Source organism: Ascaphus truei, chromosome 3, assembly GCF_040206685.1.
Source record: "Ascaphus truei isolate aAscTru1 chromosome 3, aAscTru1.hap1, whole genome shotgun sequence".
In the NCBI taxonomy this organism is placed as follows: Eukaryota; Metazoa; Chordata; class Amphibia; order Anura; family Ascaphidae; genus Ascaphus; species Ascaphus truei.
In genome coordinates, this window is record NC_134485.1 from 436,935,677 (window position 1) to 436,962,028 (window position 26,352).

Consider the following 26,352-nt stretch of genomic DNA (forward strand, 5'->3'; position numbering starts at 1 on the left):
CACAGAGAGACACGCACACAGATACACACACACGCACAGAGAGACACGCACACAGATACACACACACGCACAGAGAGACACGCACACAGATACACACACACGCACAGAGAGACACGCACACAGATACACACACACGCACAGAGAGACACGCAGAGACACGCACTCAGAGACAACTGTGCCAGACCTGGTGGAGCCTGCCCAGCGGGAGGCAATGGGTTGCCTGGGGGACGCCGCTGCTCGTAGGCACAATTCCCATTGGCTTTTTCATATTTTACGCTTGTCCGACTTTCTGAGCTGGCTCGACACACCCCCTAATCTGACATCAGCAGCCAGACGAGACCCCATTCTGATTGGCTGGCTGATTTACGATCCGGTCTCTGATTGGTCGCCAGCCCCTACTCCATGCTAGACATAGAACACTTACGTCTATGTAAGGGGACTGGCCGATCAGAGAACCAGACCTTCTTGTGAGTCGGTGAAGCGCTGACGGGCTTTTCCATGTTGCGATTAGCAGAGCAACCGGCTTCAGTTTTGGAGCTGGAAAAGCCCACCTAGCTGAGTCTAAGTCAGACGCGAGGACCAAGTTCTGAGAAAAGAACTAAGCGGTCGCGGTTATGCGGTCTCCCTGAAAAGAGAACCGCGTATCCCGCGTCGATGTCCTGGTCTGGGTAAGCCTTCCGAAGCAGGCGCCCTGCAGCAATTTGAGGCTAGTTGCACCCCCAGTAAGTGTGTATTATTTTTGTGTATTTTGTGTATTCATTGTGTGTCCGCGGGTTTCACCTGAATAAACCTCATTTTATTCCACTACCTTGTTTTGCCGAGTGAATGATCCCAGAAGGTATATAAGCTGTAAACAGTGCTGGTCTCCCGTGCCAGTGATCTCATAGACATAGACATGCCCTGCCCCTGTCAGCCTCACCTCCCACCCTCTACACACGTAGCTCAGCTCCTAAGGCACCTGTAGGGCTGTGTAACAGGAAATGTAGATACATCTGGAGCTGTTTTTTATTACTCTTAAAGGGGTAGTCCCACGTTGTACCCTCCCAAAAATCAAAATTTCTTTAGGACCCATAAGGCTACAAGAACTACAAGCACCTTTAGGTGCCAGATTAGTTTGTTTTTAAAGCCTCCAGAGTTTACACCTTTCCTGCACCTGTAATGAATCTTTTGTTCTTACAAGTATAGTTTATATTCCCCAGCACTTACACTTGCCACTTGATACCACAAGTTTGGTTTTCTCTGACTCTTTCCCTTTGATGTCCGTCCATGTCCCATCAGGATCCTGGATCCATTCAGATGCCCGGCAGGAGATCTGACCCTGGTCTGATGTCTGGAGAGCCTGGATGGACAGCCGGTAGGTAGTTTTCCCGAGCTTGTCCAGCCGGACATCCTCGGAGGAAAAGCGCTCAGTGTAAGAGGGACCTGGGAGAAACACAAAATCCCGGGACAGGGATACTATCTGTGTCTCATTCTCAGAGGTTAAGAGCCACGTTACAGAGAGGTGGGTGTGCTGGGAGGAAGCCATTGATACATAGCAGAACAACTGCAGTGGATCCCCTTCTGTCTTCCACAGGTCTTGAGGAGACATTCTGACCTCTAGCTGGTCTGGGATCACTGGGGGGAAGAGGAGAAGCGTCAGGTCAACACAGGACAAACCCAACTTTATATTGTCATTGTCAAATAAAGATAGAACTTGCAGACAGAGAAGGAATCATGTTAACCAATCAGAGTCCTTACTGCCCTTCCTCTCCCCTCTGTAGATAAAGTCATCTTCATTGTTGGATCTAGGATGAGGCTGATCGCTGGTTTTCTGCTCAGCAGATTCCTTGTATTATTTGGTTAGCTGCACAGAAGGTGCAGAATGCATCGGGGTGCAGTACATGAATTTCAGAGACTAAAAGTGACAGCTTCTTGCTGTGGTGCAAACTCCCCAATACATGAAGATACTACAGGAAAAGGACCTATGTCTCATGGTTACTTACCGCTCAGATTCACCCTGCCGCTGTAAGTCCCATATAACGACGGTGTTTCGGTCCCGGGCGTGTAACACTCGTACTCCCCGGTGTCTATCTCCTGCAGCTGACGGATATGTAGGAGAGTGTGGTCGCCCGCCACGCGCTCCACGTAGATGTCCCCGCTTTGCACGCGATCGGAGTAGACAGCGTAGGTGAAGTCAGATCCCGCTGTGCTCACCACCGGCAGCTCCCTCTCAGGGGAGGACGGACGGTATACGGACCAGAGGAATTCCTGCCGGGAGGGGCCCTGGTAACCGCTCACCCGGCACCAGATACTGATGTGGGTGCCCACGGTGCGGTACAGGGGTCCCTGCTGAAGCGTCAACTCCCGCTGGGCCCAGGACATGCCTGTGAGAAGGGGACACATGAGCATATGTTATATGGCACAATATGAGGAGTTATAGAGAGCGTTATATGGCACAATATGAGGAGTTATAGAGAGCGTTATATGGCACAATATGAGGAGTTATAGAGAGACGTTATATGGCACAATATGAGGAGTTACAGAGAGCCGTTATATGGCACAATATGAGGAGTTATAGAGAGACGTTATATGGCACAATATGAGGAGTTATAGAGAGACGTTATATGGCACAATATGAGGAGTTACAGAGAGCCGTTATATGGCACAATATGAGGAGTTACAGAGAGCCGTTATATGGCACAATATGAGGAGTTATAGAGAGATGTTATATGGCACAATATGAGGAGTTATAGAGAGCCGTTATATGGCACAATATGAGGAGTTACAGAGAGCCGTTATATGGCACAATATGAGGAGTTATAGAGAGCCGTTATATGGCACAATATGAGGAGTTATAGAGAGACGTTATTGTAATGATTCTGGGGATTCCTTCCCCTCCTTGTACCTCTCTCCCATCTCCTGTTACTTCCTCTGCTCCTTCCCACTCCTCACATTTACCTTCTACCTCTCTCCCTTTGCCGCAGCGCGTGCCCCGCAGGTCTCGCATACCCACACGGTCCCTGAGCCCCTGCTATGATTCTCCCTCTTTCCCGCGGTTCCGCATTACCTTCCCCAACTGTGCCATCCACTCCGTTACCTGCTCCCAGCGTGGTGCCCGCGGCACGGCGCTCCGCGCGCCTGGTGACGTGGCCTGTGCGTGCACTCCCGCAACCCATGGAGGGCGCGTGCACACGCTTCTCCTCTGGGCTCCCTGACTCGTCTGCTCCCTCCTCTTGGTCCCTGCGGGCCGTCTCGCTGTTGCAGCCCGTGCATGCGTCTCCTCCACCCACGGAGGGCGCACGCGCACATTCCTCCTCTGGGCTCTGTGTAACTTCTGCGTCCTCCCCTCAGTCCTTGCGGGCCGTCTCTGTGTTGCATTCTGTGCGCGCGCATCCCCAGCTTACAGAGGGCGTGCGCACATGCTTCTCTTATCCTGCCTCTCATGTCTCCGCCTCCCAAACCCTGCAGGCCATTCCCCTTACTGCTCCTTCCGTCTCCCCCTCTTCTCTACCTAACCTATCCCTATTGTCTCCCACTTCTCTCTCTACTCCTCCCCTCTTTCCTATTGGTGTTCCCTCCTTTATTACCCCTGTCTGTCCACTTCTTCCCCGCTCTGCATGGTTCCTGTTTCCCTGTGTATACCTGACCTTTTCTGTGCTCCCTCCTGTGTTCCCTGCTGTTTCCTGCTCCTGTGTTGTATCTTGGATTTCCCTGGCTTTTGACCCCTGCTTGTCCTGGACTACTCTGCTCTCTGGTACCCCTCTGAACCTTGCTACGTACTCTACCTCGCTGACCTCTGGCTTCCTAGGATTTGGCTTGTACTCTGACGATTCTACTCTCTGGACTCCTGGACATTGGCACATGGACACGACTATTCTTACGGACACCCCCAAGCATTGCAAGTATAATACTAACTCTCTTGCAACAGGCCCAGCAACGCTATACCACACTCCTGTGGGTGTGTGGTGTCATACCGTTCCCACATCAGGTCTGCGGGCATACAGGCGTGACAGTTAAATGGCACAATATGAGGAGTTATAGAGAGCCGATATATGGCACTATATGAGGAGTTGTAGAGAGCCGTTATATATGCAGCAATGGGAATATTTATGAGGTGGGGTTACAGAGAAGTAGGAAGCGTAACAGAGAATTATTATATAGAGCCAAAGTAGGAGCTAGAGTGAATGTTATATAAGGCAATAGGAGGAGTTATAGGGAGAGGTTATATGGGGTAATATGAGGAGTTATAGGGAGCGGTTTTATGGAGCAATAGGATGAGTTATAGGGTATGGTTATATGGGATAATAGGAGGAGTTATAGGGAGAGGTTATATGGGGTAATATGAGGAGTTATAGGGAGCGGTTTTATGGAGCAATAGGATGAGTTATAGGGAGCGGTTATATGGGGTAATAGGAGGAGTTATAGGGAGAGGTTATATGGTGCAATAGGAGGAGTTATAGGGAGAGGTTATATGGAGCAATAGCTGTAGTAATATCCCCAGTACATATAAGGGAGAGAAGAAAAAAACAAACCACAAAAATCAGTGGTAAGAAATGGATGTATGCAGACAAATCCCATATAATATTAAAAGTAGCTATAAAACAAACACACATGAGCTAAATCCCACTTCCCATTCCTCAGTGATGAAGCTTAAGGCGAAACGCATTTGATGAATTGTGGACAGTACAAGCCACCGGAGCTGAAGGAGTAAGCTTTCCACCTAGACAACCCTAACCAGCAACAGAAGCCTGCAGCCCCTTGCGTGCAACCGCTAAACCGAGTCCTGAGGGAAGGACACGTTTTGGGACGAGCAACCAGGACTGTGCACAAGTCAAGGGAGTCACCCCGCATGATGCAGAAAGCAACTAGTAATCGGGAACTGGGACGGACGTCACGCTGATACCCTACGGACAAGGGAGAGACGTTTAAAGTCCGTGCTGGAAAACTTATCCACAAGCCACTGTGTTTTGCCTGTTTGTGAGCGGGCCTTTCTATTTGTACTATATCTGCTGCTAATAAATGGTAATACACTATATCCTTCTCCGTTCTACTTGAGAAACACCCCCAGCGTCAGAGTGGAGGAATATTATTTCAGGTGGGATTTAGCTCCTGTGAGTGTTTATTTTATAGCTACTTTTAATATTATATGAGATTTGTCTGCATACATCCATTTCTTACCACTGTTTTTTGTGGTTTGTTTTTTTCTTCTCTCCCTTATATGTACGGGGGGTGATTACCTAAACCACGCGCAAGAGGACTATTTCCTTTTAATTTGGAATTTGTGGATGAACTTGAATCACCTTCTTGGACTCTGGCTGCGGGTCTCTGAGTATATACTTTACATTGCTTTTTAGAACTATTTATCCATTTTATCTACAGTATTTATCCCTTGTACTTTGTCTATTTTATGTATAACATGTGTTACCAGGAAGTAATACTGTGAGAGTTACCTCTCGTTTTCAAGTATGTCCTGGGCACAGAGTAAGACAAATAATACATGGTTACAAATACAGTTACATAAGTGAGCAGGTTATACATTATATACAATGTACAGTAAGAGATAATATATATTATAGGCGTATGTAACAGTTACAGACCAGATTCAAATGTGAGACAGCTTTAGATTTGAAAGAACTTAAACTGGTGGTGGATGTGAGAGTCTCTGGTAGGTTGTTCCAGTTTTGAGGTGCACGGTAAGAGAAGGAGGAACGGCCGGAGACTTTGTTAAGCCTTGGGACCATGAACAGTCTTTTGGAGTCTGATCTCAGGTGATAGGTGCTGCATGTGGTAGGGGTGAGGAGCTTGTTCAGGTAGCTGGGTAGCTTGCCCAGAAAGTATTTAAAGGCAAGACAGGAAAGGGGAACTTTGCGCCTAGACTCGAGTGATGACAACTCTAGTTCTTTGAGCATTTCGCAGTGATGTGTGTTGTAGTTGCATTGGAGAACAAAACGCCAAAACTTTGTAATTTTTCTGTTAGCAGTAGTAATAGTGAGCGGTTACGTGGGGCAATAGGAGGAGTTATAGGAAGAGGTTATATGAAGCAATAGGAGATATAGGGTGCGGTTATATGGAGCAATAGGAGGAATTATATGGAGAGGTTACAGCCACGGCCCCTTTTATTCTCCAACATCTCCGAATTTTTTCGGGGATTTTTTCCGAATGCCACGCACTTCACCGCAATTCACCGCGTTCATGCCGCATTCATGCCGAGACAGCGCTAATAAAATGCACTAGGATAAAGGCGGCCGCTGCTAAAATACCGGAACATACGGCATCAAATACTGCATCTGCCCTCGGTTTTCAGAGTTGCGCGGATACGGCCGCACCAGGATAAAGGCGGCCGCCACTGTATATAGAGCAATTGGAGGAGCTACAGCGAGCAATTATACAGAGAGAGAGTAGGTGCTATAGGGAGAGTTTATATGGAGCAGTAAAAAGAGTTATAGGGAAAAGTAGTTTAATAGGGAGGCATTATATGGATCAATAGAAAGTGTTACAGGGAGCAGCTTTATGGAGTAATAGGAGGAGTTATAAGGAGAGGTTATTGGGATGGTGAAGTGGTACCCAGGCCAGTAAATTAAGGTAGTATGCCCGGCTGAGTGCCCCTGAGCCATATTGGGGAAATGTGATTGTCAGCTCTTCGGCACTGTAATGGCAGTAACACTTTGCTTTTAATAAAAATGTCTCTGTGTCTCCCACCAGGTATAAGGGGGCAAGAATAATGTTATTTCTACTGTAAAATTATTTTGATAGCGGTATTTTCCTGTAACCGCGCAAAATGGTTTTAAAACCCACCAGCCCGCAGCACAGCGCATAGCGTTTGGCTAACTTCTGCTAGGAAGGTCCTAGCGCGCTGTGAGCGGTGGGAGTGTAAAACCAGGAAAAAGGTTATAACGCAATTTTTAGAAAGTTTGATAAAAATTTATGAATGAAAGTCCCCCTATTTTTATGGTGCCAACATTATAGGTGTAAGGGGATTTTCATTCAGACGGCCGGAACAGAGGGAAACACTCAAGTAGTAATTGTGGTACTTTGGAAATGTTTGGCAGGTAATTTCTGAGAGGTGAGCAATGCATATGTAACTACGGCTTCTAAGCCCCCCCCTGCTGGTTTGGTTCCCCGATGTCTGGAAAAGTCTGAAGCTGATAGCATTAGTCGACTAAAAGTGTGAAGTGGGGAGGGGTAATTCAAGTGTCCCCCATCTTAGCAAATGGCCCAGATGTCCGGCCAGCTCAGACTAAATGTCGACAGGTAAGGGCGCTTGGTCTGGGGTGCTAGGTGGCAAAGGTGCAAGGTTCGCGCATGCCCTTTGCAAACTAAGACTCCCTCTGCCAGGTTTTGCCAAGTATGGGCAACCCTGGGATAGCTATGAATAATATTCCCATGAATGAGATAGGGATTTTTACTGCATAAAATCCCTGCAGCCGATCGGGAGTCAGATTCCTCTAAGCTGGATATTCAACTTTGCAAACTCGTAACCCAAGTCAAGAGTTCGTAAGAACTAAGGAATCCAGAACAAATTCTATGGTGGTAGAACGAAGTAAGCAGCTGCGATGGAGAAACAGGGGTTGCGAGAGGCGCCCCTATCCAAAGACTGTTTTCGGCTTTATTTGGCACAACTCCCGCTCCTGGGAAATTGTGCCTAATGACTCTGTTTCTAAAGATTTCATTTTGGAGTTAGAAGATTTCATTTTGCCCCGTCCCAGTAAGTGTATTCCAAGTTCGTTGTTTTTGCAAATAATCGTGTGTGTGTTCATTCTGTAAATAAATTACAACTTATTTTATCTCTTGCTTTGCTCAATCAAAGGATCCGGGTATTTTGGTGTTAAAAGTTCTGGTCTCCTGTGACAGGTTTTTTCTGGTGGCAGAGGAGGGATCTGATTGAGTCTATGGTATAGTATCCTGCAGGATGCTATAGCAAAGTGGCAGACTCGAAAGTTTCGAGTTCCCAAAGCAAGAGGTAGCATGCACACGATTTGCAATTGCACGAGAAATACAGTCACCCTTTTGTTCCCATAACTGTTTGCCTGCGGGTAAAACATGGACAGGCGAGCAGAATGATTCCGGACTTAGGATCGTGCCTGGATCGTTGTCCGGTGTGAGAGTTATGGACTACCGATGACTTGTCGGTTAAAGATGCCAATGGAGGAGGAATTAGAAAGACATGAAGCAGGAATTGCTTATCCTGCGGTCATGGAGCTCATAACTGCAGCCGCAGGGATTACACTTCAGCCTGGGTTTAAGAGGCTGATCCAGCCCTGGAGGGAGATGGACATGGGGAGGGAGAGTGTGCTCACTGGGTTAATGGTGAAGGACTGGGTCTTGGAGATGTGGAAGGTATTTTCCCAACAGTTCCATTAGTCCCCGTGGCTACTGGACTTGCTAACTCTGAACTCACACGACTTCTTACCTCATGGGGGAAGGAGCTACAGCAGATGAGAGAATTTGCATGCTGGCAGCTCTACATGGACAAGTGTCCCCTCACTCTCACTTGGTCAACGAAGAGCAAGCTGTCCCTCAAGTTAATCACCAAAGCTTCAACAAGTTTGTCTGTGGCACAGACAAAATCGACGGTTTTCTATCAGACTTTGAAACTCAGTGTCTGAGATACCTGGTGCTACAATGGGACTGGGTGCTGAGGATGCACCCCTTGTTGTCTGGGATTGCTAAAGAGACCTTGCAGGGCATCCCACGAGAAGATCGGTATGACTATGAACATGTCAAAGCTTTGCTGCTGTTGCAGTATGCCCTCACCCCAGAAGACTACCAAGGCAAGTTCAGGACAGGGAATCATTATCTCAAGAAGTCCTATGTCAAATTTGGTGCCCGCATGGCATGGCAAGGCAAGGCCCTCAGTGGGCGGAGGGTTATGGTGCTACAAAATACCACACTTTGCTGGACTTGATTTTCAATGGAGCAGTTACTGCAGCAGTGTCACTCGGACGTGTGGGCATGGGTCTTTGACCGTAAAACTAAGACCCATGTGGAAGCTGCAAGAATGGCTGATGAGTATGTATGCAGTCGCTCCCTCATAGATGAGGAAGGGGCTCCCAAGAAACTGGCTGTGCCAGCCAAGGGAGCCATGCAGACTCCTCAGTGGGTACACAAGTCTGGAGCAGAGAACGGCGTATCAAAAGCTGCAGAGTTTAGGCACGAGAGGAGATGCTATCTCTGCAACAAAGTGGGTCACATCAGACCTGACTGTCCGGACTGTGCCAAGTCCGGTGGACCCCATCAGGGACAACGTTCTACAGCTGCGAGGCCAGTCGCCCGTGTGCGACTGGCACACACAGAGGAGTCAAGCACAGCCACTGAATCAACCCACAGAGGGACGTCCGTGGAGAGATCTGCACTCTCCACCCTGGGACCAGCAGCGGAGAAAGAGGGACATCAGGTTGCATCAGTCAGGATGCAGCCCAGCATTGTCCGCAGAAACATTTGCGAAGAGTGACCATAGGAGATAGCCAAGAAACCGGCCTGCTGGACTCTGGTGCCACTGATACCCTGGTCTGACCTGATATGGTCCAACCAGAGTATTTGCTCCCGGGCACCGAGATGCAAGTGACCATGCCAGATGGGGGACCACATTGCCCGGGTCTTTTTAGATTGTGGTGCCGGATGTGGCATGAGGGAGGTGGGGGTATTGTCTGGGTTAGATGCCACAGTTTTGCTAAGTAATGACCTGGGACATGTAACCTGTGTGTTCAGAGCAGAGCTGGCTCCTGTTGCAGCAATTACTAGGAGCCAGTCATCAGGGATCGCAGCAGAACCAACCCCTGTCCCCCTGCATTTGGGCCCAACAGATCCAGCGGTGTCAGCGGAGACCAGACAGGTAACCCAGACTGAGTCATGACCAGAGACTGACTTACTGTTCCTTTACCTGTTCCTGTTCCCCCTGAGACTAAGGGTGGGCGGTTAGTGTTAGGAACAGGGTTTAGGGATGCGGTGAAAGCTGACCCCAGCTTGGAAGGTATGAGACTTCGGGTGTCCGAGTCTCGAGAAAGTGAGGGGTCAGACCACTTTCTGTGGCACCACGGGCTTCTGTAAAGGGAGCAAGGTTCTACCAGCTTAGATAGAGCCTGGACAGGTAGAAGATGGCTAGTGGTACCAAGGGAGAAAAGGCAGCAGTTATTGCAGGTAGCCCATTCCATTCCACTAGCGGGGCATCAGGGGGTCACTGTGATTAGAGCCCGGCTGCTGCAGCCTTACTCTCGGCCGGAGGCATCAGCGGCATTGGCAGATATCTGCCACCCTGGTGATGCCTGCCATCCAGTGGGTAAGGCGGGTGATTGTGTGCGGATACTCTTGGAATATTTACCGATAATGGGTAACCTGTTTCAGAGAGTAGCTCAGGCAGTGCTAGGTATCTTTGCTAGGATATGTTTTCCTAGAGGGGTGCTAGTTAAGTTAGGGTGTCGGGTAAGTAGGCAGCCAGGAGCAGCAGCCAGGGCCAGATTAGAACAGCATAAGGTTCTGTTCTCAGACTAGCCGGGCAGGACACATAGTACAGATCAACCTGTGCTCACAGGTGATCTGCGTCCTCTGCATAAGTATACCTACCCGGTATCTGCAGAGGTGAAGAGCAGTATAGAGAGGGAGGTAGGAGAGATGCTGACCTTAGGGGTAAGTGAACCGTCTCAAAGCCCTTGGGCTTGTCCGGTAGTCCCCGTAACTATGAAGGATGGACCACCCGCTTCTGTGGGGACTACTGGCAGCTCAATGCAGGGACGGTGTCAGATGCTTATCCCATTCCACGCATGGATGAGCTAGGTAAGTACTAAGTAAGTAGTAAGGGTACTGGCAGATCCCCCTGAACCAGGAGGCTAGGAAGAAGTCAGCTTTCATCACTCCGAGTGGCGTCTATGAGTTCTTAGTGATGCCATTCCTCATGAGGAATGCCCCAGCTACCTTCCAACGCCTGGTCAATAGGTTGTTAGAAGTAATGCAGAGATATGCAAGGGCATACCTGGATGATATTGCTGTCTTTAGTAATTTATGGGATTCACATCTAATACATGTTTCAGAGCGGTGCTAGCCACAATTTGGGAAGCAGGGCTTACCGTGAAACCCACTAAGGGGTTGGTAGGAATGGCTGAGGTGTTGTACCTAGGGCACAGGGTGGGCAGCGGGCATCTGAAGCCTGAACCAGCTATGGTTGAGGCAATAGTGCAGTGACCCATCCCCAAGACTAAGAAGCAGGTTATGACTTTCCTAGGCACTGCTGGCTATTATAGGAAGTTTGTCCCACAGTATAGTGCAGTGGCCAAATCCCTGACTGACTTGACACAGAAGCAACTCTCAGTTCTTATTGTCTGGTCTCCAGCCTGTGAAATTGCATTTCAGGCATTGAAGATCGCATTGGCCAGAGCCCCTATTCTAGCGATTGTATGGGCACTCTGCAAGTTGCAGACCTATCTATAAGGACGTTCATTCATGGTACTCACAGACCATAACCCCCTGAGTTGGTTATGTCACAGGAGACCAGGTTCTACAACACCTTTATATAACTGGGATCATTTGATTGAGCAAAACAAGATGGTAAAATAAATGGTAATTTATTTCTTATGAAAGACAGACACACAAAGTTACACAATTCAAGATTAACACAATTACTGGGGATGGGGCTAACAAATAAATCCGTTGTTGGAACGAAATTCCTTCAGATCACCTATTTAGAGTACTTTTCAATGACCGGCAGTTACTCACAAAAAGTCCTGGACATCTGTTACTTCGCTGCTGCTGGTGTGGCGCTTTGAATCTCCTTCAGATCTGCTTAGAAACTTGGAATCTGCTTAATCTGAGCTGTGTCACAGTTTTTAAAACCTCTCGTATTCATTCGCCGAAAACCCTTCAGTCCAATCAAAAACCTTAGCAATTCCCTGGCAACCAATCTGAGACAATCAGACAGGGTTTCCCACCCCCGAGTCTTTTCCAGGAGAAGGTGAAATATTCCTCTCTGCCCTTTCGTCCCCCAAGGTCCGAGGCTCCAAAGAGTCTGAATCTTGGGCAAAGGGTGTGAGGTGGCCTTGTGTAAGGCCAGGATATGGCTGCTCCAGAATAATGGCAGGGCCCCATCTGGCCTAACACCTAGGCAGTTCTGAGCCTTTTCAAGTATGGCCCTTGGACAGACACAGCGGCGCCAAGCCTGATAGCCATCTCTGCCTTCCGGACTCCATGATTTAGAAAGCCTTAAGCTCATATACAGGTCAGCAATATCTATACGTATTAAACTATTCTCGTTTAATAAAATATGTGGTGTCCTGTCTTCTGCATGCAAAAGGTTAAGTTCTTATTCTATTGCCAGGAATGGAGTGAGTGTAAATATTCCCTACATTCACTGGCCTCATTCTTGGCACACATTAGAAAAATACTTTAACCTTTTAAAACACTGCAAATCTGTTCAGCTTCATAACCTTATCTTGAGCACATTCCTGAACCCCTTCTCTAGGCTCAGGATACCCGGGCATGCTATTCTGGGGAGCCCCTTGCTATACTAAGGACTCCGTGGATAACTGTAGATGTATTTTAACCTCTTCATACCAATTTACCTTGTCTGGAAGATGCTGCAGCAGGAACTCTGCCGGTGAGTCGTAAGAGCGTTTTCAGGGTACGAGGTTGGCGGAGTAATGCGCATAGCTGTACCCGAGAATATCACTCAATCTCCAGATACAACTCATAGGGTATCCCATAACCCTCAACCCTGTTACATAGACACATTCAGCAAAGACTTTCTCCGCCAACCCCCCCTCCCCCCCTGAAACTAACAGCCTAGAAATCTCCCAATCCCAGCATCCCAGCAAAGGCAAAAATCACATCATTCTTTAATGTCACCAAAATTAGTATTCAGTTGCAGTAATAAATTCTCGACATCTGGGTCCCAGAGCTGATACACTAAGACCCTAACACACGGGTCAGGGTTAACCAAGTGGACTTGACCTTTATTATAAGCCTGGTTAACCCCTTCACTGTCACACCTTCCCTACTCAATTGCAGGCTGTATTACGATCACCTCTTCCGGTGGTTTAACTGGCCTGAGTCTTGAGGATATTTGTTCGTGGGGACTGTCCTGGCGGGAAAGTCCTTCGGCATTGCTGTGCTCACTGCCTTTCTTGTGCTGGATGCTAAAGTCAAATTCTTGCAGGGCAAGACTCCAGCGAAGGAGCTTGCCATTTTCCCCAGACACCCTTTGCAACCAACTTAAGGGATTGTGGTCAGTGATCACCGTGAATGCTCGGCCTTAAAAACAGGGCTGCAGCTTCCTCAAAGCCCACACAATGGCCAAACATTCTTTCTCAATTGTGGCATAAGCCACCTCCCTGGGCAGTAACTTTGTGCTCAGGTACACCACAGGATGCTCTCCCCGCTCCTCCCCCACCTGACTGAGTGCAGCACTGATACTGTAGTCGGAGGCATCGGTCTGCACCAAAAATCTTTTTGAATAGTCAGGGGCTGCGAGGATGGAAGCACTGGATAGCGCTGTCTTCAGTGCCTGAAACGCTGTTTCACGGGCAGGAGACCGGGCTACCAGAACTGGGAGTTGCTTGTGTGTCAGATCTGTCAAGGGTTTAGTCACGGCACTGTACTGTGGGACAAACTTCTTATAGTAGCCAGCGGTGCCTAAAAAAGCCATAACATGCTTCTTAGTCTTGGGGTCGGGCCACTGCACTATAGCCTCAACCTTAGCTGGCTCAGGCTTCAGATGCCCTATGCCCACCCTTGCCATACACTGGCGACACACTTTATTCGAGCTCGGCTAGTCCCACGAATTCGGGTATACCCGGGTGTATTGAGGTTTGTGACTGGTTTCTGCCCGAGTGCATTGGGTTATTTTCCAGGCAGGGATTGAAGCATTTTATTCCCGCTGGCTGCAATACTGCACAGTATATATATATATACTGCATTACAATTCATGAATTTATGCCATCTGGTAGACACGCGAAGCATTGCAGCCTATTAAATCCTAATCATTATCATTTAACAGATCAGCCGCCCGTCAGCCAGGCATGAACCCAGGCTGGGAAGGCAAATGCAACGGGGCTTGTCAGAGGCGAGGAGCGGCGCATTCCAGGTATCTGCCAGGTACATACTGGGTATTTGCTCGAATAAAGTGTGTCGGTGCAGTAGGTACAGAACCTCTGCCATAACCACTAAACACTTGCTGGGTTTCAATTTGAGCCCTGCCACCCTAATTCTGTTCAGCACCGCTGCTACATGAACTAGGTGACTGTCCCACGTCCTGCTAAACACTGTTATGTCATCCAGGTATGCCCTTGCGAAACCCTGCATCCCTTCCAGTAACCTATTGACCAGGCGTTGGAAGGTAATCGGGGCAATCTTCATCCCAAATGGCATCACTAGAAATTCATAGAGGCCACTTGGAGTAAGGAATTCTGACTTATCGGGGTTACAAAGTTATGGGATACCCCAAAAGTTGTATTCGGGTATCAAGTGAGATTCTCGGATACAGCCAAGCACATTACTCCGCCAAACTCTGACTCTGAAAGAATTATTGCGGTTCACCACCAGGATCCCTGCTGCAGCATCTTCTAGACATTGTAAATAGATATGAAGGGGTTAAACTATATCTGTGGCTATAACAGGGGTTCCCCAACATAGCAGAGATACCCATATGTAGGATAATCAATGTGCGTTATGCCGAGGTCAAGGGTTGGAGCCAGCAGAATCGTAGAGTGTCCTATAGCCATGGTCAGGGAGGGAGAAGAGCGGGTAGTCAGAGGCAAGCTGGGGTCATTATCCAGAGAGGGGTCCAAAATCAAGCTGGGTCGGTACACGTGAGATCAAGCAGCAAGGGAACAAGGCAAGGCAAAGGCTAGGAACAGAACAAGTAAAGCACAAGGCTACCATGAACTATGCTCAGCATGAGAGAGCTGGGTAGATATAGGAGAGCTGAGCGAATCAGACAGAAGGGAGGAGCAGAAACGCGGCCTCCGCGGGGGCAGAGATTGGCTGCAAGGTGCAGGGGACAGGTGGGAGAGATTTGCCTCGCAGCTGGAGCGCGGTGCACGACGTCACGTGTGCACGCTGCTCGTGACGGATGCACGTCATGAGTGTGGGGCGGAGTCAACCTCTGTGGCTGAGTACAAGGTGTTCCGTGTGTGCGTGCGCTCTGTAAGCGGCGCGAAGGTGTGTGGAGCATCAGGTAAGGAGGAACATGCCACAGGGGGACGTGTTCCCCGATTCCTTCACTGGGAAACGGTGCCCTCCCAGCTTTACAACCCGGCAAATTGGTGATTGGCTGGCAGGAGAATTCCCACGTTCTGATAGGCTGTAGAGGTTTGCGAATGGAAATCAGAAACCCATAAGAAACCTTGCAGCCAATCAGGAGCGCAGATTCCAAGCGCCAAACCAATAGCGGCAAATTCAAAGATGCTCTGTACTGAATAGACGCGAGCCGGCTTCAAAGATTTTCTAAGCAGAAAAGTTTGTACTGCACTGACACACTTTATTCGAGCAAATACCCAGTATGGAGATATGAATAGAGACACTGTTCACATATACATTTGCAGAGAGTGGTGTTGACCTGTTCTCCTAATTTAGAGGGTATACTGTATACTTATTGGATGCCTAGAGACTCCCTACAGCTGAGCACGGTGCACTAGGAACGCTGTTTCCTAGTATTCATAAATACCCAGTATGTACCTGGCAGATACCTGGAATGCGCCGCTCCTCACCTCTGACAAGCCCCGTTGTGTTTGCCTTCCCAGCCTGGGTTCATGCCTGGCTGACGGGCGGCTGATCTGTTAAATGATAATGATTAGGATTTAATAGGCTGCAGTGCTTCGCGTGTCTACCAGATGGCATAAATTCATGAATTGTAATGCAGTATATATATATATACTGTGCAGTATTGCAGCCAGCGGGAATAAAATGCTTCAATCCCTGCCTGGAAAATAACCCAATGCACTCGGGCAGAAAACAGTCACAAACCTCAATACACCCGGGTATACCCGAATTCGTGGGACTAGCCGAGCTCGAATAAAGTGTGTCGCCAGTGTAAGTCCCGCTTTTTAGAACGTAGCGGTCGCGGCTGGCATTGCATGCCGAAAACAGTTCCAGGACTTTTGCGAATAACTACCGATCTTTGGAAAGTGCTCTAAAAATGGGATCTGAAGGAATTTCTTACCAGAAATTGATTTATTCATTAGCCCCATTCCCAGTAAATGTGTTTAACTTGAATTGTGTAACTTTGTGTGTCTGTATTTTAAGAGAAATAAATGACCATTTATTTTACCATCTTGTTTTGCTCAATCAAATGATCCCAGTTATAAAAAGGTGTTGTAGAACCTGGTCTTCCGTGACAGGCTTCTAAAAACTGGTGGCAGCGGTGGGATCGAGTGAGCCTATGTTAGAAACTCTGCGGGGCTTATAATATATTGTGAAACTCAAAGATTGCGAGCTCCCAAAACAAGCAGTAACCTACACACGTTACACAAGGAAAGGGAAACACAGGTTCTCTTTTCCCTTAGCTTAGTGCCTGTGGGTGAACATGGACAAGCGATCAGGACGGTTCCGGTCATGGGGCCGAACAAAGATTGTTGCCCAGTGTGAAAGCTATGAGCGACTGATAGACGGTCGGTCAAAGACATTACTGGAAGAGGACTTGGAAGCTTACAAAGCCAGGATGGCTTTACACGAGGAGAACTTGCTTTCAGCTGCAGTTGCAGTGGTAACATTTCAGCCAGGGGCACAGGATGTTATTCATGCCCCGGTGGCAGAGGATGGACATGGAGAGGGAGCGGGAGCCCACATGGATGTAATTGGGGCATAGGTTCGGGGGAGTACAGCCGTGGAAGCCCAGTGGCTAATGTACTGCCCCCCCCCACCCCCGGGATCGCCACACTCCTTGCCTCATAGGGAAAGGGGCGACCCTGGATGAAAGGGTCCGGCTTATTGCAGCCACACAAAGAATATCAGCCCTGCGCTCCCACCTTGGAAGCAAACAACCCCCCAAGTGGACCATCCCAGTTTTGGGAAGTTTGTGGATGGCACGGACAAAATGGATGGGTATCAATTGATGGAACTTTGAAACCCAGTGCCACAGATACAAGGTACCAGAACGGGACTGGGTTTTGCAGCTTGACCCGTTATTGTCTGATGCGGCCAAAGAGAATTTGCAGGTAATCGCACATGAGGATGGCAATGACAACAGGCATGTGAAAGCCTTACTGCTAACCCAGTATGCCCTCACCCCAGAAGCGTACTGTGGCATGTTTCGGTCCGAGGAGAAACGGGTCAGTGTATCCTACACTGTATCCTGTTTGCCTCCCGCATGGCTTTGCAAGGGAACAGTGGGTGGCAGGGTATGGTGCTACTAAGTACACTTGGTTCTGAACTTGATATATAAAGAACAGTTTTTGCAGCAGTGTGTCGTGAATGTGCGGGAATGGATCTTTGACCACAAGCCAAAGACTTACACAGATGCTGCAAAGCTGGCTGATGAGTTTGTCACCAGTCGGGTGGTGTTGCGAAAGAATGGGGCTACCCAGGACACAGCCACTTCAGGCAAGGGAGCCAAAAGCACTCCTCAGTGGAAGAGTAAACCTGCAGCAGCGGGCAGCGCACCCAAAACTGCAGAGTTCTGACATGAAAGGAGGTGCTACCAGTGCAACAAGACTGGGCACATCAAGCCAGACTGTCCGGACTGTCTCAGGTCCGATGAACCCCATCAGGGGCAACGCTCTCCAGCTGTGAGGCCGGTCACCCGTGTGCGACAGGCACACACAGAGGAGCCAAGTATAGCCGCCGGACCAGCCCCGCGGGAACCTCCATGGAGTGATCTGCACATGTCACCCGGGAACCAGTAGCGGAGACAGAGGTACATCAGATTGCATCAGTCGGGATGCAGTCTAACGATTTCCAGCATCTGTGACCAGTGACCATTGGAGCTTGCCAAGCAGCTGATTTGCTGGACTCCAGTGCCACTGTAATCTTGAGCTGGCCTGATATGGTCTGGCCAGAGCATTTCCTCCCGGGCACAGGGATGCAAGTGATCATGCCAGACGGAGGACCAAACCTCCAGGTTGCCCGGGTCTTTCTTGATTGGGGTGCCGGACGTGGCTTGTGGAGGTGGGGTATTGCCCGGGTTAGATGTTGTGGTACTCCTTGGCAATGACTTGGGGCATGTAACATGTGTTTTTACGGCGGAGCTGGCTCCTGTTGCAGTGATTACCAGGAGTCAGTCATCAGGAGTTGCACCTGAAGGGTCCACCTTCCCTCTGCATTTCCACCGTCCCCCTGCATTTGGGACAAACAGTTCCAGGGGTCCCTGCGGTGACCAGGCAGGTAAGCCAGACTGGGTCACAACAGTGCACTGACTTACCTTCACCTATTCCCTGTTTCCCTGACTTAGAGACTAAGGAGGGATGGCCAGAATTAGGACACAGTTTAGGGAGGTGGTGAAGTCTGATCCCAGCTTGGAGCACATGAGGCTCCGGGCATCTGAGCCTAACTCGGACAGTGGGTCAGAACGGTTCTCATGGCACCGCGGGCTCTTATCTAGAGAGCAGGCGGCTATGGTCCTAGATCGGGTCTGGACTCGTAGGAAACAGTTAGTGGTACCCAGGGAGTATAGGTACCAGTTGTTACAGGTAGCCCACTCAATTCCACTAGCTGGGCATCAGGGGGTCACTCGGATGAGAGCCCAGCTTTTGCAGCGTTACTACTGGCCGGGGGCAGTGAAGGTTTCTGGCACTCCTGTGATGCCTGCCAGTGAGTAGGTAAGGCGGGTAATCGGGTGAGGGCACCCCGGAACCAGTTACCAGTAATTGGGGAACCTTTCCAGAGGGTAGCTATGGATATAGTGGGTCCTCTCATGATCCCCAGTTGGTCGGGCAAGTGCTACATACTCACGGTGGTGGATTTTGCCACCCGGTACCCTGAGGCTGTAGCACCTGCCACCATCGATGCTAGGGCAGAAGCAAAGGCATTGTTAGTTACTGTATCTTAACTAGAGTAGGTTTCCCTAGTGAGATTCTAACCAATCAAGGGTCACAATTCATGAGTGAATTGTTACAGTGTCTCTGGGATTCGTGCGGGGGGAAGTACCAGCGCACGCCCCCTTATCACTGGAACGAAAATAGGGTTAATCAGCACATTAATAAAGGCAATATGCTCGGCTGGTTAACCCTAATTCCCACTGGGGAATGAAGGGGTTAATTTTATATGCACTACCCATGTATTATTTTCCCTTCTATGCATTTTTGTCCCCCTTTTGCAGGTTGCCTGCAAGTATATCTTGGGCCTGCATACTATTTTTTAGGCACAAGATGGCGCTGCGGTAGCCGAGCCGCTAGTTAATGGAATGAGTTAGAACCCCGATTCTTTGTATGCACCCCTAGAATAACATTCCAAACGCACACACATGCAAAATGTAACGGTAGCATAGGTAGAACATGTATTTGTAATAAAGTGCTGTTTTGCTGCAGGTTTTAAACGACAGGCAGGAAACTATTTTTCCTGCTGCCTTTGAAGTGTATTGGTGCACATATGTTCCGGGGCATTTATAGTGTATAGGTGCACATATGTTCTGGTGCATTTATAGTGTATAGGTGCACATATTGTATGTTCCGGGGCATTTATAGTGTATATGTGCACATATTGTATGTTCCGGGCATTTATAGTGTATATGTGCACATATTGTATGTTCCGGGGCATTTATAGTGTATATGTGCACATATTGTATGTTCCGGGGCATTTATAGTGTATATGTGCACATATTGTATGTTCCGGGGCATTTATAGTGTATAGGTGCACATATTGTATGTTCCGGGGCATTTATGAGCTGGGGGTATTTTTTCTGCAACCTTCAGAGACCTCCTGTGGTGGCAGTGCCACTGAGTCTCCGAATGTGTTGCAATTAAAAGGCCAAGACCTGCCAAGGTGCGAGGTGGCCAGGATGCTGGCTGAATAGAAATCCTGTTAGCCAGCAGGGCTAGTTCACACCTTGGGGACAAACCCTAGACAGGGTGACGCCGGCAATGGGTGGGTGTATCCTCATGCTAAAGAGGCCAGGTGTCAGTTTGACACAGGCTCAGTAGCAACAGGAAATCCCGGATGTGCCCACACTGCAAGGTATGGGCAAGTTGGTGATTGGGGAAATTATTTTTCCCACGCCTGGGGTTGGAGGGCTATGTTGGAGATAGGCTATCAGACCCTATATACATGCTCCCCAAGCTATCAGACCCTATATACATGCTCCCCAAGCTATCCCCATGGTCTGATTTTTCCTGTAACATCTGAAGAAACTTTCCAAAGTTTTGTGTCCAAGTCCAACAGCCTGCAATTCCAGAAGACAACGAATGCTTTCCAGCGTAACAAGAAGTAGATCCCATCTTCAGGAATTCGTTTGTGCTGGGGGTACTCTAACTAACCCCACGGACTCAGAACGGACATTTCGTTTTCCAAGGATTTATGGGCTTTCTTTCTTACGCCACTTGCAAACGGACAGCAAGTTTAAAAGACATTTTTCCTGTGGTTTACGTTCACTGGACAATTTCCCCTATTCCTATACCAGTAAGTGTAATTATTAAGTGTATTCTGCAGTTGTCGTGTATTTGCCTATCAAGGGAATAAATCTCCGTTTATTTTGCTCAACTTGTTCTGCTCAATTGGGATCCACAAAATATAAATTTGTTAATAAGTGCGTCCATCGTGACAATCACCCCAGACAAATGGGCTATGTGAGAGGTTCAATGGTACCCTGAAGCAGACGCTTCGAGCGTTTATAGAGGCTGAAGGGAAGGACTGGGAGATTCACCTGCAGCACTTGCTGTTTGCCTACCGAGAGGTACCGCAAGAATCTACCGTTTTTCTCCCTTTGAGCTGATATATGGTCGCAGGGTACGGGGACCTCTTGTCTTATTCCGTGAGGGATGGGAAGGGGAGGCTACTAATACAGATGCTTCTGTGCTTCAGTACATGGTAAATCTCAGAGACTGGTTAGAGATGCTCATGGGGTTGGCACAGGCTAATCACAAGGAGGCGCAAACCAAGCAGAAAGCTTGGTATGACCAGAATGCCCGTAGCAGATCATTCATCCCAGGACAGCAGGTACTTGACCTAAAGCCCACTCGGCAGAATAAAATGAATGGCTGCCTGGTCTGGACCGTACACGGTTCTCAGAAAGATGAATGTTGTACAGTTATAGAAGGGGTAGAAGGTAGAGCACTGCAATGTGAAGCATGGGCTGGAAGCAAAAACGTATAACTATTTATTGGACATAGATGCCAAAAATAAAAACACACTCTTAAAAATACTCTGACGCGTGTCCCGCCGTAGAGGCGCTTTATCAAAGAGTAACCTATTCTCACAGAAACACTTTTAAGGTGAAGGTCTATTGGTAAGACTTCATTAGCACAGCTGACCATTGCTACAGAGTTTAATGAGTATACAGGCATAACCTGGTTTAAGGACACTCATTTTAAGTACACATATCGCCCAATAGGCAAATGGCAGCTCACGCATGCGCCTGTCAGCACGTCCTGAACAGCAATACTGGCTCCCTACCTGTATGGAAGCTGTGCGCAAGCGGGGAGACTATAGAGCCTGTTACACATGCGTTATTTTGATCAGTTATGCACGTACAGTATATGACGATTGCAGTACAGTACATGCATCAATAAGTGGTGAAAAGGTAGTTCTTCACTTTAAGTACATTTTTGCTTTACATACATGCTCTGGACCCATTGTGTACATGAATGTGGGGTATGTATGTATATATGCGTACGTTAATGTGGGGTATGTATGTATAAATGTGTACGTTAATGTGGGGTATGTATGTATATATGTGTACGTTAATGTGGGGTATGCCCGTAATACTAAAAAAGCACCTAATACAAAACTATATACCATACCATTGAAAGATAGTATGAAAATACAAAACACCAATACTGACATATAGATGTAACAGATTAAAAACTAACAGTGAAAATAGATAAAGATACAAAGTAAATTGTGTCTTAATGATAAAAAAATACAGATGTTTATAAGAAATAGATCAAATAAAACAAAACCCTTATGAAACCATCATATATCAATGCATAAATAATATATCATAATATATATTGTTACGGCTAAGCTTAATCTAAAGCTTAACCACAATTTTCTTTGCCTTTTTATTCTTGGCGCCGAAATTGGGCGCGCGCCAGCCGCATCTTGCGGCCGCGCGCGACCGTTTCTCCCGATCAGCGCTAATGGCGCTGAACAAAGGAAGCGCCTGCAGCGCTGAAAAGAAAAAAGCCCGCGTCTGCACGCGGTTTAAAAATAGCCGCGGTGGAGCCCGCTTTAGACTAAGGGCGGCCGCCACTGTAATAGAAAAGTTGATATAATCAAATGGACATATATATTTATGTTGATGAAAAAACTAGAAAATATATGAAATATAGCATGCATAAATATTAAACATACATGTGTATAACATATCAACCTATAATCAAATGACTATTATAACTATAAATTCACAGAAATCACCATATGAGAAAACACTCACTACATATAATGTCTATCCCCTTTTGTATGTAACCCATCTCCCCCCCGCCCCACCTTCTGGGAGATTACGCTGTTAGATGGGGTGTGGTGGGGTGCATAACTGCTGGCTCACAGTAGTCCTGAGTCTCCCGCATGGTGGTAGGACAGGCTTCTGGGGTATAACTGAATCATACAGTAATCAAGGTGACAGCGCCTCCATCTCTTGCAGCCCCCAGGGATGAGAGGTGAAATTCCTGCAGGAGAACTCTTTACTCTCCCCCCTGATAGATTTCAGTCTCAGGCAAGGAGGTATAACGAACAACTGGAACACTTTATTCTCTGTACACTTCGCAGCATACACAGCACACAGAGCTTAGGGCCTTCACCCTCAGCATATCCCTGGACCTAAACTTCCTGCCAACATGCACCAGGAGCAGTCCTAGCTCTTCCCTTACTCCCTGGTAGAGTAAGGGGAATGGCCTCCCTCTGCTCCCCTAAGGGAGGGCCTCAAACTGCCAGAGCCCTGCACAGCTAGGTATGGGTGGACCTGCCTCTCTCAAGGGTAGAGGCAACTGACTAACTCTAGGAAGTACAGCCCCTTAAGTTCAGAGAAAGCAAGAAGCAAGCCTGAGTCCCTGATTGGACACAAGGGCTGGTTGCTCCGCCTCCTTTGGGACTCACTGAGGCTACACAGAGGTGGGGAAAACCCATGATTACTCCTGGCAAACCTGCGTTTACTAGGGCTTATTGCCAGGAGGAGAGCAGACTGGTAGCCCCAAAGCAGCCAGGGCTACATGTATAACAAGGGAACAGTGTGGCAGGAGAGGGTAAACCAGGCCAATAATAAAGGTATTATGCCCGGCTGGTTAACCCTAATCCCTGTTGGGACTGAAGAGGTTAAACTGTATTGTCCAGTACAAAGAAGAAGAAGCAGGCACACGGTCTTACTCAAAAGGAGGTTTAATATGCCATAAAGTCTAATGTTTCGGCAGTCAAATACTGCCTTTCTCAAGGTGAAAGCTACCAAACACATGAAAACAGTCAAAATATATACCACCCCCCCTGTTACTCACCCCTCCCCATTCTGCCACATAACCAGGATGCTGACGCCCACCTGATGACGCCAGAGCGACCATATGGCGCCCCCTAGTGACGTCAGACATCTAGGTCTAATTCCCTGGCAACACAGCATAGCGCTGTCTTGGAGGACTGCAGCCACAGCCACACCTCTCCCCAGACTGAACACTCCCCCATGATGACGTCAGCGTGACCCAGCTGTCAGGGGGGGGGGGGGAAAGAGGGGGTGTTTGCACCAATCAAGATTGTACTCACAGGGCTGGACAAAGATGTATCCGTCGCCATGGGATCAGTGTCAGAGCAGGGAGGAGTGACACACTCCTATAAATCGCCCTGAAAGTGTAAATAAACCACACACCAAAATATTAATAAAGCATATGTGCACAAAACTAATACAGCAATATACTATTAAAAACATGTGACTGTATACTGCCAATGACATCAGTATAATCCTGCAAAGTTACAGTGAAATGCCACATAAGAATATGCAGTACATCAGTATTTAGACTATACTAGTGTGTATACCTAGGTCAGAAATTGGTACACACAACCGGGGGAGGGGGAAGGGGAAGGGAGGGGAAGAAAGAAGGTAAAAAGGCACACAAAAAGGATAATCTTCCCAACAGGTACGTGCAGAGTCCATGGATGGTGCAAGATCAAATATGCCTGTAGAAAGACAAAAAATTACCTTCTATTAAGGAAGCATTTTAAATTCTGTTGCTCATTAAGACCCATACCGTTGCTGGTATTTAAAGCATGTATCCAGAATGCTTCACGTCTCAATAAGAAAGTCTCCCTTTCTGGAGTGCCTTGTCTAGGTGCTACTGTCTCAATACCCATGATGCGTAAAGAGGCAACATTATGATTGTGTTCCACACAGTGTTGCACAAGAATAGAGGGATCCGTACCTTTTCGAATGTTATTAAAAACAAGGCTCATTAAACATAAAAGTGTAATCAGAAAAGGTACGGATCCCTCTATTCTTGTGCAACACTGTGTGGAACACAATCATAATGTTGCCTCTTTACGCATCATGGGTATTGAGTCAGTAGCACCTAGACAAGGCACTCCAGATAGGGAGACTTTCTTATTGAGACGTGAAGCATTATGGATACATGCTTTAAATACCAGCAACGGTATGGGTCTTAATGGGCAACAGAATTTAAAATGCTTCCTTAATAGAAGGTAAATTTGTGTCTTTCTACAGGCATATTTGATCTTGCACCATCCATGGACTCTGCACGTACCTGTTGGGAAGATTATCCTTTTTGTGTGTTTTTTCCCTTCTTTCTTCCCCTCCCTTCCCCTTCCCCCCCCCCCCTGGCTGTGTGTACCCATTTCTGACCTAGGTATACACACTAGTATATTCTTAATACTGTTGTACTTCATATTCTTATGTGGCATTTCACTGAAACTTTGCAGGATTATACTGATGTCATAAGCAGTATACAGTCACTTGTTTTTAATAGTATATTGCTGTATTAGTTTTGTGCACATATGCTTTATTAATATTTTGGTGTGTGGTTTATTTACACTTTCAGGGTGATTTATAGGAGTGTCTCACTCCTCCCTGCTCTGACACTGATCCCATGGTGACGGATACATCTTTGTCCAGCCCTGTGAGTACAGTCTTGATTGGTGCATGCCCCCCCTCTTCCCCCCCCCTGACGGCCGGTCACGCTGACATCATTATGGGGGAGTGTTCAGCCTGGGGAGAGGTGTGGCTGTGGCTGCAGTCCTCCAAGACAGCTCTATGCTGTATTGCCAGGGATTTAGACCTAGATGTCTGACGTCACTAGGGGGCGCCATATGCTCGCTCTGGCGTCATCAGGTGGGCGTCAACATCCTGGTTATGTGGCAGAGCGGGGAGGGGTGAGTATCAGGGGGGTGGTATATATTTTGACTGTTTTCTTGTGTTTTGTAGCCTTCACCATGAGAAAGGCAGTATTTGACTGCCGAAACATTAGACTTTATGGCATATTAAACCTCCTTTGAGTAAGACCGTGTGCCTGCTTCTTCTTCTTTGTACTGGAACATTTGGGACTACAGGAGCTCCCCAGGACCAGCGCACCGTCAGCTAAGTACCCCACCTCTATTACCATTGATATTGAGTGCGTGTCTCATCCTCTGTCTAAGTAAACTGTATTGTCCCCATTATATCATGTTTTCCCGTACACTATCTTTTTTGTCCCTGGTTTGCAGCTAAGAAGCTAGCTGCAGTTACACTGAATGAATGAAAATGTGCTAGCTGTATTTGTGACACATGGGGTAGCTACTAGTGCTGAACCAAGCGCTAAGTGAAGAAGCGTGCCTGGTAAACGGTGTGCGGTCTAGCTGAAGTGCCGTCTTGTCAAAATGTATCCAGCAGTCTGGTTATCCACCTGAGCTGAATTGTTAGCACGTGTCTGCGGTTACCGATCGAAAGCCAGCACGGATACATTGTATGCCGACTTGTAACCCAGACCAATTGTCGCTCAAACCTCAAACCACATCACAGAGCCCATTCAATTAAGTGGATAACTTGCGCTATGAAAGAGCCAGCACTCTAATTTTTGGAGTGCAGTCAGTTACACATGTACCATGAACATACATATGAGTTTTATATTTGTGACATGTGCAGAACGTACCTTTATAGACATAATGTATTTCCATGGTGTTTTAAATGCCAGTTCGGCGGTGAACCCATTGACATGTCCATAAGTTATGGATGAATAAGCTGAGGGATTTTTCATCTCTGAACGTCAAAAGGCACCCTGTTAAGGTGTTGCCCCCCGTGTCTACAGAAGTCCGGAGTTGAAAAGCCTCAGAGAC

At 47.8% G+C, this 26,352-nt stretch overlaps 1 protein-coding gene across 1 annotated transcript in view; it reads right to left on the bottom strand.

The window, feature by feature from the left end:
* Window positions 1-1,788: 1,788 nt before the first annotated feature.
* LOC142490545 (immunoglobulin superfamily member 3-like) overlaps window positions 1,789-26,352 on the bottom strand; it is a 64,347-nt gene continuing 39,783 nt past the window's right edge. The window contains exon 2 of the mRNA XM_075592957.1: window positions 1,789-2,363. Within this exon, the coding sequence (XP_075449072.1) occupies window positions 1,975-2,363 (389 nt within the window). The 3' untranslated portion in view covers window positions 1,789-1,974. The remainder of the gene's footprint in view (window positions 2,364-26,352) is intronic.